The sequence below is a fragment of the Alligator mississippiensis genome, chromosome 16 (genome assembly GCF_030867095.1).
Source record: "Alligator mississippiensis isolate rAllMis1 chromosome 16, rAllMis1, whole genome shotgun sequence".
Lineage (NCBI taxonomy): Eukaryota > Metazoa > Chordata > Crocodylia > Alligatoridae > Alligator > Alligator mississippiensis.
The window spans coordinates 21,056,332-21,072,541 of NC_081839.1; the positions used below are offsets into that span (position 1 = coordinate 21,056,332).

At 50.1% G+C, this 16,210-nt stretch overlaps 1 protein-coding gene and 1 long non-coding RNA gene across 3 annotated transcripts in view; one reads left to right on the top strand and one right to left on the bottom strand.

The window, feature by feature from the left end:
* Positions 1–684: 684 nt before the first annotated feature.
* SPA17 (sperm autoantigenic protein 17) lies at positions 685–4,502 on the bottom strand. 2 transcript variants are annotated; one of them, XM_059719610.1, is made up of 5 exons: positions 4,447–4,502; positions 4,040–4,227; positions 2,186–2,256; positions 1,545–1,610; positions 685–937 (listed from the first exon to the last, which is right to left on the bottom strand). In XM_059719610.1, the coding sequence occupies exons 2-5, from the start codon at positions 4,191–4,193 to the stop codon at positions 803–805; spliced, it is 426 nt and encodes a 141-aa protein (XP_059575593.1). In that variant the 5' UTR covers positions 4,194–4,227; positions 4,447–4,502; the 3' UTR covers positions 685–802. The 2 variants fall into 2 exon arrangements, with proteins under 2 accessions (XP_059575593.1, XP_059575594.1); XM_059719611.1 differs by lacking the exon at positions 4,447–4,502 and adding an exon at positions 4,310–4,328.
* A 130-nt stretch (positions 4,503–4,632) lies between these two features.
* Positions 4,633–16,210, top strand: part of LOC132246471 (uncharacterized) — a 22,105-nt gene continuing 10,527 nt past the window's right edge. The window contains exon 1 of the long non-coding RNA XR_009457789.1: positions 4,633–4,909. This is a non-coding gene — a long non-coding RNA (uncharacterized LOC132246471). The remainder of the gene's footprint in view (positions 4,910–16,210) is intronic.

Sequence of the window (16,210 nt, forward strand, 5' to 3'; positions counted from 1 at the left end):
GGAAAGTGGGGAATCAAACCCTGTGTACAGTATGCCTGCCCTGAATCTTTCCACTCCCTGCAAATGCTCAAAACAGATCTTAGTGGGTTTTTTGTAGTTGTGCAAATAAGCAAATAAGATCTAGAATATAGCTCAGCAGACATAGAGTGCAGATGCAGGGAAGAGACACCAGAAAGGGGAACAGTGGTGCAATGGAAACTAGGGATCATGGGCAACTGGTGCCTCCAGAGTCTAGAAGGGCACCAGATCACCGACTGGGGTGGGGGGTAGGGGGGCAGTGGCTGATCGCCAACTGGGGGGTTCCCCCAGCAGCCAATCACCAAGCCAGTAGCAAAACCAGAAGTGCACTTCCAGTTTCGCAGCTGGCGCTTCCAGGGGGCACATAGCCAATCTCAGGGGGTGCACCCATGGTAGGGATGCAAAGCACATTTACGCAGGGCTTCCTCTCTATCTTGCCCTCCTTCTAGGACAGTACAGATACAGTGAGAAAACACAAAGCAGATAAAAGACCGGATGAAAGGTCCAGGACTGTTTGCTTCTAGATCCAATATTGTACGGAAACAATTCTGTGATTTACGCAAACGCAGAAGAATCTTGTGTTTACCATCCAAATGAATGTGTGCTGGTGACAGCCTGAACCCGCAGCTCTGCAAACAGGCTCCCAAAGATATCACAACACTCCCCTGCCTTTTAAAATTGTGATGTTTAATAAACAAAAATTAATCTTCTCCTAATACCAACATGCCAATCACCTGCATCTAATCTTGATGCTGGCAAATCTAATCCACTCACTCCATGGAGCTCACTGACCTTCTTCTTTCAGTCTCTTCACTTCTTTTCTGGCTCTGTATCCTCTGTAGGTTTTCTGGATTTTTATAGCAGCTTTATCTTCTGCTTCCTTGATGCCTGTTTCACAGAGGTCTTGTTCATCAAGCTCCTTCATTAAAGCAATAAAATCACACATAAAATGGTTTCTGAGAACAGCTGATGGGTTGATATTTTTGTTGTAGTAGAAGCAAATGCTTAAATTACAGTAAATCTGCATAATGTGCAGTCGTTGAAATCTGCTACTTCCTAAAGGCATCTTGGAAGCTGTATGTGAACCAAAGGGTGAGTGGGAAACTAAATGAGTTTTGTCACCTTTAATATATCTTTGCATTAGACATAATCAGTGTGGGGATTATTTTTAGTGTCAAATCTTAAATCTGTATTCAGGCAGAGTTCCCTCTGACTCAGTCAGAGTTTTGCCTATGAAAACTAGTATTTGGCCCTTATTTAATACCAGTCCCTGAGCTCAGAAAGGGCATAGTGACAGAACAGTTAGGTTACTTCACTGTGAATACAGATGCATGAGTTCAAGCTTTGCTTTGACCTTCTCCAGGGTCCACCATCAACTGACTCTGCCATGAATGGGAACTTGGTCATTGGTTAGGCAACAAAGGCAGCCAGAAGTGATGCTGCCCATATTGCTCTCTGGTGTGCCACAGGATACAGCCTTAATCACAGCCAAGTAAATATGAGAAGGACCCTTGTAGATTACTTACAGATTCCATAACCAGAGCGTTCTCCCCTGACAACTCCTTCAACTCATCTTTCAAAGATTCAGTCGTCTGGAAAAAACAGAAAAAAGGGGCTTCCGATGACTTACGACCCCAGAAGACCTCTCCCTTTCCTGTTCAACATGCACACGTGGCCCCGTTAAGATCATTTCTTAATACAAGATAAAGGATCATCCTTATACATAACAGCAGAACCTTCCTTGTGCCATGGGGCCTGGAGCTCCAGAATTCCATCACGACCCCAAAAAGCCATTTAGGGAACAAAGTTTGCCTTGCATCTCCCAGAGACCTGGGAAGACAGAAGGCTTGCTGCTGGGGAGAGGTTATCTACAGGTGGGGGAAGATGTTTCATGAATTGCACCTCTGCTTCATAAGAGGACATATTTAGTAGTGAGCAAAGTTATGAACACTATTGCTATTTCTGACTATGTCTACTGTACAGAAACAAGGTCTTGTCCATAGTGCAAAACATAGCTTAGTCCAACTTATTCTGCAGATGTGCATAACTCTCATTTGTTACTGAGATTTCAAAAAGTTCGGGGAGCTTCCTGGTTTTCTGGTTCACACATGAAAAGGGAATTAGATGGCCCCTCCCTGACCCACCCAGAGCTGCAGCTCCAGCCTACCTGAAAAGCTTGGTTATTGTAGAACCTGTCCTCTAATTTAGCTCCCCATTCTGCTGGGTCAAACATGGTTTCTGAAAATAGAAGCAAATATTCATTCTTTATTCTAAAATTTTCAAGCCAGATAAGAATTAAGAAAGGACTCTCTCTAGGCAAACTGCACTGATTGGGTGCACCCTGACAAGCACACATGTTCAGGGGCGCATGTTTCACATAGGACAAATAACAGACACATTTGTGCCGCTGCTATTTGTCCTCAGGCACATCCCTGCATGTGTGCTCCAGCAAACGTCAAAGTGACCCAGCTGGGATAAGGGAGGCTAGGGCCAGTACCTGTGCTGGCCCCAGCAGCCTTATCTGGGGTCCTGGAGGCCTCTTGGGGCAGCAGTGGCACAGTGCCAGCCACTCGGAGCCGGGCCGGCAGCCAGAGCATGGCTCTGGCCAGCCAGGTTCTGGTTTCTGGTGGTGCACACTGCTGCTGTGTGCGCCACATCACTTTTTTTTAATGCTGGGGGTTTTTTGACACCAGGATCTCCCAGTGTCAAAAAAGCCTGCCACACTGCTAATTAGCAGCATAGCAAATGGGTGCACACGAGCTGCAAGTGGTTTGTGGCAACTCAAATGCGTTTGAGGTGCCGCAAAGCACAAGTGCGTGCTCATTGGGACGAGCCCATTGAGGTGACAGCTGGATGAAAGGAATACAAAGATGAACAGGGCAACCTTGGACATGAGAGAAAGAAATGCTATTTCCAGCATTGTCACTAGGCCAAGTTCAAGGTCATGGAGGTCACCTTCAAAAGCCCCCAAGCATGCAACAAGTAGGCACAGAGCCAGGCTTAAATCAAGTCAGGACAAACTCAAAGGCCTGGCATGCTGTGCTCAGAGAGGCTGGTGTATGCTAAGTGCCAACACAAACAATCCAATATTGACTATCACACCCTTCCAGAGGGAACAAGAAGTGACCAAGAGGGACCATGTCATATGGAAGCTCCCTCAGAAAGGTCAATATGCCCAGGAGCGGTTACCCTGCAGCAGAGATAATTAACCCATGGGGCTGCTGACATGGTCAACAGGGACTTCACCCCACAGGAATGGAGATGTGGCTCTGGTGTCCTAAACAAGAGGGGTAATCAAGGTCCCCTCCAGTGAAGGATGCCCTCTTGTGCTCCCCCTGAACAATCCCCATTGCCGAGTCTCCCCTGTGTGATAACCATGCAGTCGCCACTTACCACGGGCTGCAATGTATTCCATGTTAAAAAAAATTAAGCAGAGAACATAATGAAACCACGCGTTCTCAGCTTGCAAGTGCATCAAACTGTAACTAAACACATCTGAACCTTAGTGAGACTAGACTGCCTCCTCCTAGACTGCCTCAAACCTATCATGTTCCAAAGTGAAATACAGAGCATCAGTTACAATAGGAAGAGTGTAAACAGCAGTCAGGAGAGAAATGACTAAGGGGGCAGAGAAATAATAAGCTTTAAGTGGGAAGATACAACAAAGAAGATGGAGAGAGCACCCTATGCCATACAGCTAGCGGTGAGTCGTTCCTGTTGGTGTATTGATATTAACGTGTGTAGCAACCATGGGAGGGAGATGCATCATGAAGGGCAAGTGTGAACACGGTACTCGGACACGGGGGCACGGTGTTTCTAGGCCGTGAGGATGCGACCCATCGCAGCCCTGCCAGACCTGCGAGGAAGGAAGCGGGAACGAAGTGTTAAGCTTTCATTTGAGAGAGCTGGACAAAAATGCAGAATTTGTCCAGATGACAGGAAAACAGGATCCAGCTCCCCTGGCTCAGGCCTCTCATTGCAGCTTCTTGTTAGAAAAAATCCCCGTTGATTTTACACTCACTTTCTCTTTTTTTCAGCAGATCTTCAAAATACTTGGCTGCAAAGGCTGGGATCTCTTCAGGCTGCTCCCTCAGGACTTCTCTGGCCAGCCCCTCCAGCAGGCTTGCGAAGCCCCGCGGCAGGCGGAGGTGGGTGTTGGAGAACGGGACCGCCATCGCCTCCCGCGCGGCTCCGCCCGGCGATGGGGACCTGGCGGAGGAGAAGAGAGCGGGCTCCAGCACTCGCCCCAAGCCCAGTGCGGCCCCGCCCCGCCCCGCCCCGCACGCTGCACCTGCGGCCGGGTCGCGCGGGGGGCCGGGGCCGGGGCCGGGGCCGCAGCCGCCCGCAGCGGGGCAGGGGGGCCGGCACCGCCCCGCTCACACGAGGCCGCGGGCGGACGCGCCGGCTCTGGCGCCCGGGGCCGCTCACCCGCGCCGCCGCCGCCGCCGCCGCGCTCCGCTCCGAGCCCGACGCGCCCGTTGCCGGGCAACCAGACCCGCCCCGGGGCCGGCAACCGACCAACCGCCGAGCCGGACCGCGCCCCGCCCCGCCCCGCCCCGCCCGCGGGGAGCTGTCCCGGCACCGCCCGCGCGGCGGGGTCTTGTTGCCGCCTCTTTCCGGGCTTTAGGCAGCACGCGGCACGAGGCGAGGGACCCCGGCTCGACCAGCCCCTGACCCGGGGGGCGAGGCAACCCGAGCCCGAGCCCCGCCGGCCCGCGGCTGCTCCTCTGAAGGAGAAATGTGCCGGCCCGCGGCTGCCCTGGCCTTCGGCACCTCTCACCTTTCCCCCTCCAGTCCCCTCCCTGCCTGCCCCCGGCCCCAGCGCAGCGCAGCGCCAGGGCGGGGGACGCACACCAGACGGCCGGGCCCGGCGGGGCGACTCGAAGCTCAGGTACGGTTGTCCCCGCTGGCAGGGGAAAGGGCCGCGGGCCAGCCCTGCGTTGCTGGGCCAGGGCCAGGGCCAGGGCCTGGCAGGGGCGTTTTCACTGCTAGGGCGGTGCTGCGCCGTGTTGCTGTGCGCCGCCTCGGGCTGCGCCGCACGGGTGAAGCCGGTGCAGTTCCCGCCGGACCCCGAGCCCTGGCGCACATCTGGGTTGGGCAGGAGCCGTGCCAGCTGTGCCCGCATGGCCTGAAGCAGCAAATGGGAGCACAACGCAGCATGCTGGGGACGGGGGTGCAGGGAGAGGGTAGCTGGGAGCCGGGGCTCATCCAGGCCCAGCTGAGTTGAATGCCCTGCTGTTTTCCCCCTTTTCTTTGCACCGGCTCCCCTGCCCCGAGTCCCCTGCAGGCAGCGGGTGGGAATACAGCAGGGCGCTGACCTGAGGGCGTGCCGGGGGCCCGGGGTGGGGGTTGTGCAGGGAGAGGGGGGGATATAACTTGTTCTCCCTGCCCTTGGATCAAGGGTGGGCAATTACTTGGGCCAGGGCGCCACTTAGGGAGTTTTGGTGAGCTGTTGCAGAGGGGGAGTGGGGGAAGGGTTGTTGCCTCACTCCGCAAGAGGTCTGGATCAGACCAACAAAAGATAGGACCCACAAAGTCCTTGCCTCTTGCATGTTTCCTGGACCATCATCAACATCATTCCAGCAGCACCGGGAGTGATCAGTGGTGCTGAACCTTCTGGCCCCTGCGACAGGCTGGATGAGTGGTGAAAAGACAATCTGTGCTGCCAGATCCTGCAGACAGGGTCAGTCTGCAGGCTGGATGTAGCATGGGGTTGACACGGGGGTCGGTTTACAGGTACGATTCCACACCCACATGTGGCCAAGGCCTGGCTACACTTGTCGACTGGCCCCACATGCTGGATCCAGCCTCATCTCAGCTCCACACATCAGCCCAGCCCAGCTGGATGTGGCTGCAGCCTGGCCTGTAGCAATTATTCTGGAAGCTTCAGCAGTTAATGCTGCAACTGCTCCCCTGCCACAAATTTCTGGACCTATGGGGAGTCCTGTGGGTTGCATGACACTGCCTCACTGGCTGGTTTTGGCCTACAAGCCAGAGGCTGAACACCACTGACCTAGACCAATTGCAGTTTGCCTGTAGCTGAAATGGTAGGACCTAGTACTCTTGGAACTGAAGTAATATGTCCCAGTTCCACCTTCCTGAATCTCTCATCTTGTATAACTAACTACTGAGTGTAATCTGGAGACCCAGATTCATTGTGCATGTTTCCACACCTACATATGGGTATTTCCAGCAGAGGGCAGCACAGGGCTATCAATGTTGTAGTTTCATAGACTGTTAAATAATTTTTTTCAATATATTATATAAAGGTTCCCATTATACAGGAGAAAAGTGCTCCTTTTGCCAAAAGTACACCAGTGATCAAGGAGGGTTTTGAAATCATATGGCAATATCGTGGGTGCCACTGCAGTTTGGGCTTCTCTGTTCTCTGTGGATATGCTACTGAGTCTTATATTGCCATGTTTGGGCTGCAGTTTCCTTCCAGCTGTGATCTTCCCTGACCAGGCGATAAGGTGCTTCTGACCTATCTTATCCCCTCTCCCACTTCTTTACTTGACCCCAGTCCTTTCATGATGCTTCAGTTTTTAAACAGTTTAATCTCTGTTCACGGACATGCTATGAATGATCTTTTAAGTAGGGTAGGTAAGAGCAGGTTCTCAGTTCTGAGAGTGGTGATAATGAAGGGATTTATCTTATCTTTGCAAAAATTATACCCTGGAGCCTTTATGTGGTATTAGCAGATCTCTTAATACATCTGATTAATTCAAATCTCTTGTTAAAGGTGACCTGTGAAAGGAAAAATGTTAGGCTTGCTGCTTCCCCTGCTCGTGCATTCTATTTAGAGGTGACCTAGAAGCATTTTCCGTAGTGTTTTACAGTAGAAATACCTGATTTCCAATCTGATTGAGCTGTTTTGTTTTTGTTGGAGGAGTATGCGGATGCTTGCAGAACAAACAGGCTAGCTAGCACCATAGGTGGATTAAGTTACCGGCTGGGGGTACAGGAGATCTGGGTTTAAATCCTGGTTGGGCCAGAATCTCTGAACAAGCTTGGATACATGTTCCATCTCTCTGTGCCTCAATCCTGTACCATAAAATTAGTTAAACTGACTTTGAATTGTGCAGATTTGGTACCTTGGTGCCAAATGTGCTGACTGGTCCAGTAACTGGGTGCTCCTCTGGAAATCTTCCCTTGGATGTGGCTTTCACATAACGATGGCTACAGTAGTATAAATGTGTTACCCCATGATAAAAATGTTTCAGGCAAGTAAGGAAAATCCGTAAACCAGAGTAACTTTTCCCAGTTCCAATGAATCAAAGGTAAAACCACCCATCAGTCACACTGGTGTGGTTGTCATCTACATGCAGCTTTTATTCTAGGATAGCTGTTTACTCAGTGCAAACAAGTGATTACGTGCTTCGTTGCTAACTAATGAAAAGACTCAATAACACAAACACAAACACAGTTCAGGCTACCCCAAAATAGCCTGCACATATGTGCATTACAAACCCCAGTGTGCTGCACACAAGTGTGTGAAATGTGCATGAGTTAGACCAGGGTATATACCCACCATTCTGTCCACACTCTGATAAAAATATTTATTACATTTTTAATCAAGGGTCCAGAGCCCATAAGCTTCTGCTTTATCATTAACTAAGGGACTTAATCTATTTTAAAATGAACTAAACATAAAATATCACCTCTTTAAGACACATGCCCTGTAACTCCTGGAATATGGGGAAAGTCTTATCTTTTTAATTTCTGGGTAAACTTGCTCATACTTTCCCTTTTAACCCAGATGGGGCAGTGGCCATAAATAGTTTTATTTTACAATATTCATTTTTTAATGGACAGCCCCTATTTGAAATCATCAGTTAAAAAAGTCTGCTAGCAAGTTTTTCTGAGCTCCTTTTCCTCATCTCCCACTTGCACAGTACCTAGGAGCTTCATCCTGCAAACTGTTTTTGTGGGCAGCTCTCCAAAGTCTCTCAGAGCTCTTTTGAAGTCAATGGACTTCTGCCTGGGTCTGCTTGCTAACAATAATACGCAGGATTATGCGCACCTTGAAGATGCTAACCTGTCCTCTTGGGAGATCTAAAAGCCTGAGGGTGCGAGAAACAAAATGCTGAAATATGTATAGAAGTCTTCTTTGCACCGGCAAAGAAGTCAGCATACTGAGGCTGCAGTATTCAACAGGCTAACCAGGAGTAAATTCACTGTCTTAACTATAAACAAGCTGTGAACACATGATGCGACTCTTGAGTGATGAAGCCCTGTCCCAAACTGTGGCAAATATACCCTGTGTGTGAATCGGGGAGAGGTTTTCACATCCTTTTGAGGATTTTCCTTTTCCTGGTGATCTCATTGCTTTTTCAGACTGCCTGACCTGCTTGCTTGTACACAGCTGCCCTGCGGTGTTTTGCTCCAGGAGGATGCCTTGGGCGACACCTTGAAGTTCTTGTGCCATTGCCTAAACTGGGATTGCCTGTGGTTTCCAATACGCTGTACCAAGGAGAGCAGTGTGATGTTTTGTTTTGTTTTTTTTGTTTGGTGTTTTGTGTTTTGTTTTGTTTTTTTAAGCCCTGTCTTTTAGGTGGCTCCTTGTAACCCAGAGTTTTGCACCTATCTCTGATCAGGTTCACAACCTTTCTTTCAAGAACCAAAGAGTAGTCAGACAAGGTTCTTTGGGTAAATCTGATACCTTTTATTAGACCAACTCAAATAGTTGGAAAAAAATTCTTAGCAAGCTATCGGGCACCAACACCCTTCATCAGGCTAAGGAAGCATCTGCAGATGGTCCTGCTCCTCCTGGATGGAGCAATAAAGCAGCCAGAGGCCCATACATATGCAAGAAAGAGTAGTCAAGTCATTAACAACCCAGCAGACAGAAACAGTGCTCCCAACCCGGTAGGTAAGTGGTTAAGGCACATTCTCCAGATTAAGTCCCTATTCTGCTTGAAGGGGTTTGTACTTGCATTTCCCAGGTGAGTGCTTTTACCCCCAGCCTGCAGGATATTCTGGGATGGAACTCTTCCAACATCCTGCTGAAGCTGGTCCACTTTGCACGGAATTCTTATGTATTAGGCCAGGGGAGTGCAAAAGGATGAATGAAGCTATAAAAGAGCTGTATGACTGCTCAAAGCTCCAGTATGAAACTGGAGATAGGCTCGTTGAAAATATCTGGGTTTGGGTCAGAGCAGAGAGCAACAAAGGTGAAGTTGTGGTGGGTGTCTGCTATAGACCACCAGACCAGGAGGATGAGGTAGATGAGGCTTTCTTCAGGCAACTAGAGGAAGTTTCCCGATTACAGGCCCTGGTTCTCCTGGGGGACTTCAGTCATCCTGACATCTTCTGGGAGGGAAATACAGCAGTGCACAGGCAATCCAGGAAGTTTTTGGAGAGTGATGGAGACAACTTTCTGGTTCAAGTGTTGGTGAGGCCAAGAAGAGGCTGTGCTTTTCTTGAGCTGCTGCTCACTAACCGGGAAGAATTGGTGGCAGCTTGGGCAGCAGCATCCATGAGATGATTGAGTTCATGATCCTAAGGAAAGGAAGGAAGGAGAGAAGCAGAGTAAGGACCCTGGGCTTCAGAAAAGCAGACTTCAACTCACTTGGGGAACTCATGGGCAGGATCCCCTCTGGGAGGCTGGTCTGAGGAAGAGACCTGGCTGTACTTTAAAGAAATCTTACTGAGGACACAGCAACATACCATCCTGACGTGCACAAAGACAAGCAAGTATGGTAGAAGACAAGCTTGGCTTAGCAGGAAACTCTTTAATAAACTAAAACACAAAAAGGAAGTTTATAAGAAGTGGAAATTTGGACAAACAACTAGGGAGGAGTATAAGAGCATTGCTCAGGCACGCAGGGATGACATTGGAAAGGTCAAAGCACAATTGGAGTTGCAACTAGCAAGGGTAACAAGGGTTTTTATAAGTATGTCCGCAAGAAGAGGATGATTAGGGAAAGTGTAGATCCCTTACTGAATGGGAGAGGTAACCTAGTGACAGATGATGCAGAAAAGGCTGAAGAACTCGATGCCTTTTTCTACCTCAGTCTTCACAGGCAAGATCAGCTCCCAGACTACTGCACTGGGCAACACAGATTGGGGAGGAGGCGAGTAGCCAACAGTGGCAAAAGAACAGGTTGGGGACTGTTTAGAAAAGCTGGATTTGTACAAGTCTATGAGGGGAGAGAGGATGCAACCAAAGGTGCTGAGGGCGTTGGTCAATGTGATTGTAGAGCTGCTGGACATCATCTTTGAAAATTCATGGACGATTGGAAAAGGGCAAATATAATGTCCATGTTTAAGAAAGGGAAGAAGGAGGATCATGCCTGACCTACCTGATTGCCTTCTATGATGAGATGACTGGCTCTGTGGATGCAGGGAGACCAGTGGATGTGATCTACCTTGATTTTTAGCAAGGCTTTTGATGTGGTCTCCCACAACGTTCTTCCAGGCAAGCTACGGAAGTACAAGCTGGATGAATGGACTGTAAGATGGACAGAAAATTGGCTGCATCTTTAACTTCAGAATAGTAGTCAATGACTTGATGTCTAGTTGGTAGCTGGTATCAAGTGGAGTGCCCCAGGCATCCACAGTTTCCCAAACTTGCGCAGTCTTTACTCCATGCTCCTCCAGAATATTTTCCATGGGGAGGTATGGGAGGCTGGGCCCATAGACTGTGAGTTGATTGTAATGTTAATAGTAGTGACTGCTTTGGGAAATGCCATGATGATTTCTAGCCATGTGTATTCCCTAGATAATCAGTGCCAGTAAGGAACTATCATAGGCTTATCTCTATCCATATATCCTTGTCTTTGCAGCCTCTGTCATTCAGTCTGAAGTGGAATTGCAAGACGTTGCTAAGTGTGCGGGCTGGGCCCCACTCCCGCCGCCGCGCACGGGTCGGGAGGGGCGATCCGCAGCCTGTCTTTCGCGCACGCGGGCTGTGGCCAGCAGCCTGGGCACGCAGGGTCGGAGAGAGCCGGCGGCGAGCTAGAGTTAGTCACAAACGCGTAGTGGTTGATTGAAAAGATTGTTTACTTACACCCAAAGATGGTAGTGGTGTAGGCTGGACAGGTTTCCAGACACAGCTCCCGCTTAGATCCTCGCTAGAGGACCACGACAAATTCGATTGCTCCCACGGAGTTGTTTAGGCTCCGCGGGTCCGGTTCAGTTTCTTGGTTCCCCGGAGCTGTTTAGGCTCCGCGGGTTCGAAGGGTTCCCCGGAGTTGCCTAGGCTCCGCAGGTTCGAAGTTTACAGGAAAGGGATACATCTGCGATTGCGGTCGGCGACGGGGAGAGGCTAGAAGTGAAAGCTCCGTAGGTTTGGTTCTATTGCCTGCTTAGGGGAGGCGCGTTGGGTCCACAAGGGTCCGCAGCACTTGGAGATCTTCACACAGAGTCTCTCTCTTCCTCCCTCCTCCTTTCTCTCCGACTTGGGCGGAAACTACCCAAGCCTTTTGTATGGCTAGCAAGCCAATAGCTAGCCGCCACGTGTGCCTACATTTGGAACTGGCCAATAATGTGGCGCGAATCCAAATACAAATGGCGGGAACTCCTTTGCAGCGTGCATCACTAGTATGCAAAAGAAATGCACCCTGCAAAGAAGCTGTAATTTGGCGGGAAATCCCCCGTTGTACCAGAGCTCTCTCCTGCAGCAGAGAACTCTATCGTGCAAAGAAAGCTACAATCAGCGGGAAAATAATTTAACGGTGCCGAAGCGCACACAAACAAAAACCCACAACTTTGGGTTGTGACACTAAGATTGACCTGCTGCGGTCATTCCCTGCAGCTGGTGAGTGCAATTATGCTCTGAAGAATTGCTGAAAAGGGGTTGGGTTTTCAGAGGGATTACTATGTTTGGCCTTTTGCAAACAATCAAAGTCCTGTCTGCTCTGAAGGATTGGAGACCTAGTGACTGAAGCATCGGTGAAATGTCATCTGCAACCAGGGAGAGGGGCAGGGAGTGCTAGTCAAGAGGGTTAAAGCTCTAGTTTCTGTTTCCTGGTGATACCTTTTTAGTTGCACTCCCTAACTGAACGTTGTGAAAGAATCAGCATGTCCCTTCCAGACACTTGTTTACAAGGAACAGTCTCTGAGATGCTCCAGAACCCTCCTATGAAAGAAGAGGAAGCCAAGCATAACCTGCCAGACAGAACTAAGGTGGAAAAAAAAAACCAGGCAAAAATCCCATTCCACCCTGTTGAGCCATCATTAAGGTGCAAACCAGAACAAGGTGAATTGCAAATTAATAATCCTGTACTTATGTTTTATTAAATCAACTAAGAAATTGCAAAAAAAATATTATCTCTGAACCTAGAGTTCTAGAGTTTTTCATTTCTTAACCCAGCGTAGGTGGTCTCTGTCAGGTCTGACATCCAGTATACATATTCTGTTCCTTATTCTATCACCTTTACCGCTGTAGTACCTGAGTATTATCCACACATTCATGGAGCCACATATCTAACATCTGACCCACAAGACTTACTGTCTCTCATCTACCTCCCAGGGTGAGAGTTGTGTCTGTAGGATTTTGTTATTCTTTGCCTTTGTTAAGCTTTTCTTTCCTGTACCTCTGATGCTGTGCATCTGCTAGAGAAAACAAGTCAGGAATACACCTTGCACATGGATCCCAAGGTAGTAAGGCTTGTGGTGGCTTTTATAGTTCCTAGGAAGGTTTATTGCACAGACTGAGACCAGCCCCCAAAAACTGTCCCCTGCACAGATGAGCTTTACTGTTGTATTAGGAAGGCTTGTGCCTGAAAAGCAATGATGTCAACCCTGATCTTCATCCTGATACTTTAGATCAGGGGTGTAAAACTCAATCTGGCCCTGCAGCTGGATAAGGATCATTGTGGCCAGTCTGTGGGCTGGGCTGGAGCTAGCACAGAGGGCTAGTTTGATGGGGCTCTGCTTGCAGCTTGCACCCTGCATTGTGTGCAGCCAGTCCAGCGCTGCGCACCACATGCAGCATGCACTGGCTCTGCTCCAAGGCTCATTGTGCACTTGATGCATAGGACTGGCACAGCATATGCACTGCATGAGGTGCCCTGCTGGACCATTCCCATGTGATAGCTCTGTGGCTGGTCAGGATTGGGCTCCAAGCCATCTGTGCATGCTGGAAGCAGCATGCTGGGCCAGTCCGGCAGGGTGCCCCATGCAGCTCAAACACTCTGCCAGCCCATGTGCAGAGCAAGCCCCAGAGCAGTCAGCGTGCGCTTCACACAGTGCGCAGAACTAGATTGGCCAGCTGTGCCCATGGCAAGGGGCATTGGCTGCATGTGGCACCGCACCTGACTAACCTTGGAGCCAGAGTGCAGGGTGAGTCCAGCATGGATGCTTCATGCAACATGTGCTCTGAACTGACTACTGTGCTAAATGCAGCGTCTGCAGTGCTACATCCAGCTCATGCACGAGTCTGGCTCAGTGCACTGCATCTGAAACCTGTGGGCTGGATCATAGGGCTCTACAGGCCTGATCCAGCCTGTGGGCTGCATTGACAGTCCAATTTTAGACTCTTAGGTGTGCAGGGCCCTGGCCATGGAGCATCATGAAGGTAGAGATAAAGAAAACTTGAGGCTGACTCAGCCAGTGTAAAGCCAGCATAGAAAGTGAAGAGCAGTAAATCATCTGGCCAGGCCTTGGGGGACATGCAGAACTCTGCAGCATGTTTGCTAGTGTTTTGTACCACCTGATCGTCATGTCTGAATGGCTTTTCTGATATTCAACTTAAAAAATCCCTTTTACCTTGAAATGTCTTTCCTGGAGCAGTGATCTCCACCTTCTACAGGTCCTCACAAAGCAGGGGATTGGGGGATTTCCCTATGAGCTGTGCACCCCATAGTGCACAGGCAGAAGCAGAGCCCAGTGTTGGCCACTGCCTCTGAATCTTCCGGCACTAGGAATTCTCTGATATTTGTCTCTTTTGCTTCACCTGAACAGGAAACTTGGGTCACAGGAATTTTACCTACTTTTCAGCTGTATGCTGGCTGTTTAGCCATCACTTGTATGAGACATTGCAATACCCCATAGGTTTGGTGGAGTCCTTGTGGAGCAGGACATCCGCTGAAGTCTGATCTTTAGAAAGGGCACTGTGGGAATGTGGATTCTCTGAGGATGTTGGGAGGTGAGGAGACAGAGCAGTAGGAGCAGTCCTCCTCATGTCTGTTTCAGGAATCGCCCAGGACTTGCCCCACCAGCTGGTGTTCCCTCACAGTACACTCTTCACCAGCCCTGCAGCTGCCATCTCCTGTTGGTCCTCCCCATCTCCCTGGGAGCATCCCTGGTCTTCCCTAGGATAGTGCCTGCCACAGACTGCCTCATTCTTCCAGTGCTGGGATGGGAACTGGAGGTGCCAAGACAGTTCCACAGTGGGAATGCAAGGACCAGGCTCTCCCTAGTTGTACTTCACTTTTTCCAAGGGAACTCTTCAGCTAGCCCATCTCTCTTGGACTGAGCTCTTTTCCCAGCATCCAGTCCCCATCCCTCATTTGATCCTGCATTTGCAGGTAGCTGTGATACAATCACTAAGGAACAGAGGTCTAGTGGTTTCCTGATTCTGGGGACAGTGTCACCCAGGGATGGTCAGTCACCTTGTATGACATGAGCTGCTGTCCTACACTAGTCAGTGCTCATCCTATGTTGGAGGTTCCCTTTTCTCAAGCTAATTTCTGGCTCTGGGTTAGTCCTCTGTGCTGTGGAATGCAATGATCCATCTTCTCCTCAACATGACCCTCAGGGGCATTATCTGGTACTAGGGTAGCCCAGTACAGATCAGGGCCCGCTGCATGTGGGGTGTGGCTCTCTTGTCCCTTGTGCTGCTGGCAAATGAAGCAAACACCATCCTGAATATGGATATGTACAGCTGCATGTTTCCAGCTTTCATTGCAGACTGGCACAGGGCCTTCTATATGGGCTCTGAGGGGCATACACAGCCCTTGCTTCCAGTTGGATTTGTCTAGGTAACCGGCAGTGGGAAGTGCATGAGGGGTTGACCACTCTGTAAAAGTGGCAGCCTGCTGCTTAGATCCAGCACTTCCTTGCAGGAGGTGCACTCTGCTTCTCTGCAGTGTACCCCTTGATGCCAAGCTGGATGGGCAGGGAGAGCAGGGCTATGTCTGATCAGCATTATCCTCTGACTGAGCCCCAGAATGACTATGCTGTAGAGCCAAGCACTGCCCAGAGACCTCTTGCAGCAGGAGAGAGGGAGCCGTGAGTTCTGGTGAGGAGGTAGTATACCCCAATGCCTCCATGTGCTGCTGCCCATGTTTCCTGTCCCCCTCACGTGGCCAAATGGGGATGTGAGGATCCAGTCCTCCTGGGTAGGTCCAGTGGTCCCTTTCCACATCCCTTTTCCTCTCTTCTGACACACTTGGCTGGTGAGGGGATGGGAAGCCACCCCAGAAGTTTGTCCATTCAGGAGGCCTTGAGGGCAGGAGAGGGCCTACTTCTACCCAGGCCTCAGATGAATATGGGGCGAGGGCATCAGAAATGTGGCAAGGGAACCCGTGGGATCTGTGAGTTGGGGTCCTGCCTAATCAGAGAAACCATGGGGGTATGGGCTGGTACCCTGACTGCAGCAATGTGGATAGACCCCACCCCACTCCCTTCCTATTCTCACTGCCCTGCTGAGCCAACCTGGCCATTGCCTCCCAAGGCAGCAGCCCTTCCCAGTGCTTTGTCTTGCCTGTTCTTCCCCCTTCAGGCTGTGAAGCCACCTGCCTGCCTGTGAGCCCTATGGCCCTTGGTATTTCCCCAAGATAATTCCCATCCTGGGCAGGTCAACGGTCCTCTCCTTGGGAAGTAAGGGAAGTCTATCTCTGCCTAGCCTGCTGGCACAGATCAGGGGATCCTGGATCCATGCCCACTTCTCATGTTGCAGTTATCTACGTTCCAGTGAGAGGGCAAAAATGAAATCTGTTTGCGTGTTTGGTGGCACCAAACTGCTGACTGTGGCTACACCTCCAACCAGAGGATGCCTAACGTGTTCACTGCTGTGGTGTTCATTCTCTGGTCTCCCAAGGACCATATCCCAAACATGTCAGCAGATATAGCCAGGGGTCTCATTAATGTCACATGGACAGGAAATCCTGCCCCTCCTGATGGACAACTGCATATATGAGGTGAGGGAAGGAAATAGGGTAACCACCTTTTCAAAATGGAAAGGGAGGACACATGACCCCCTCTCTCCCCTGGCGGCACAGTTGGAGCGGAGCAGGGGTGGATG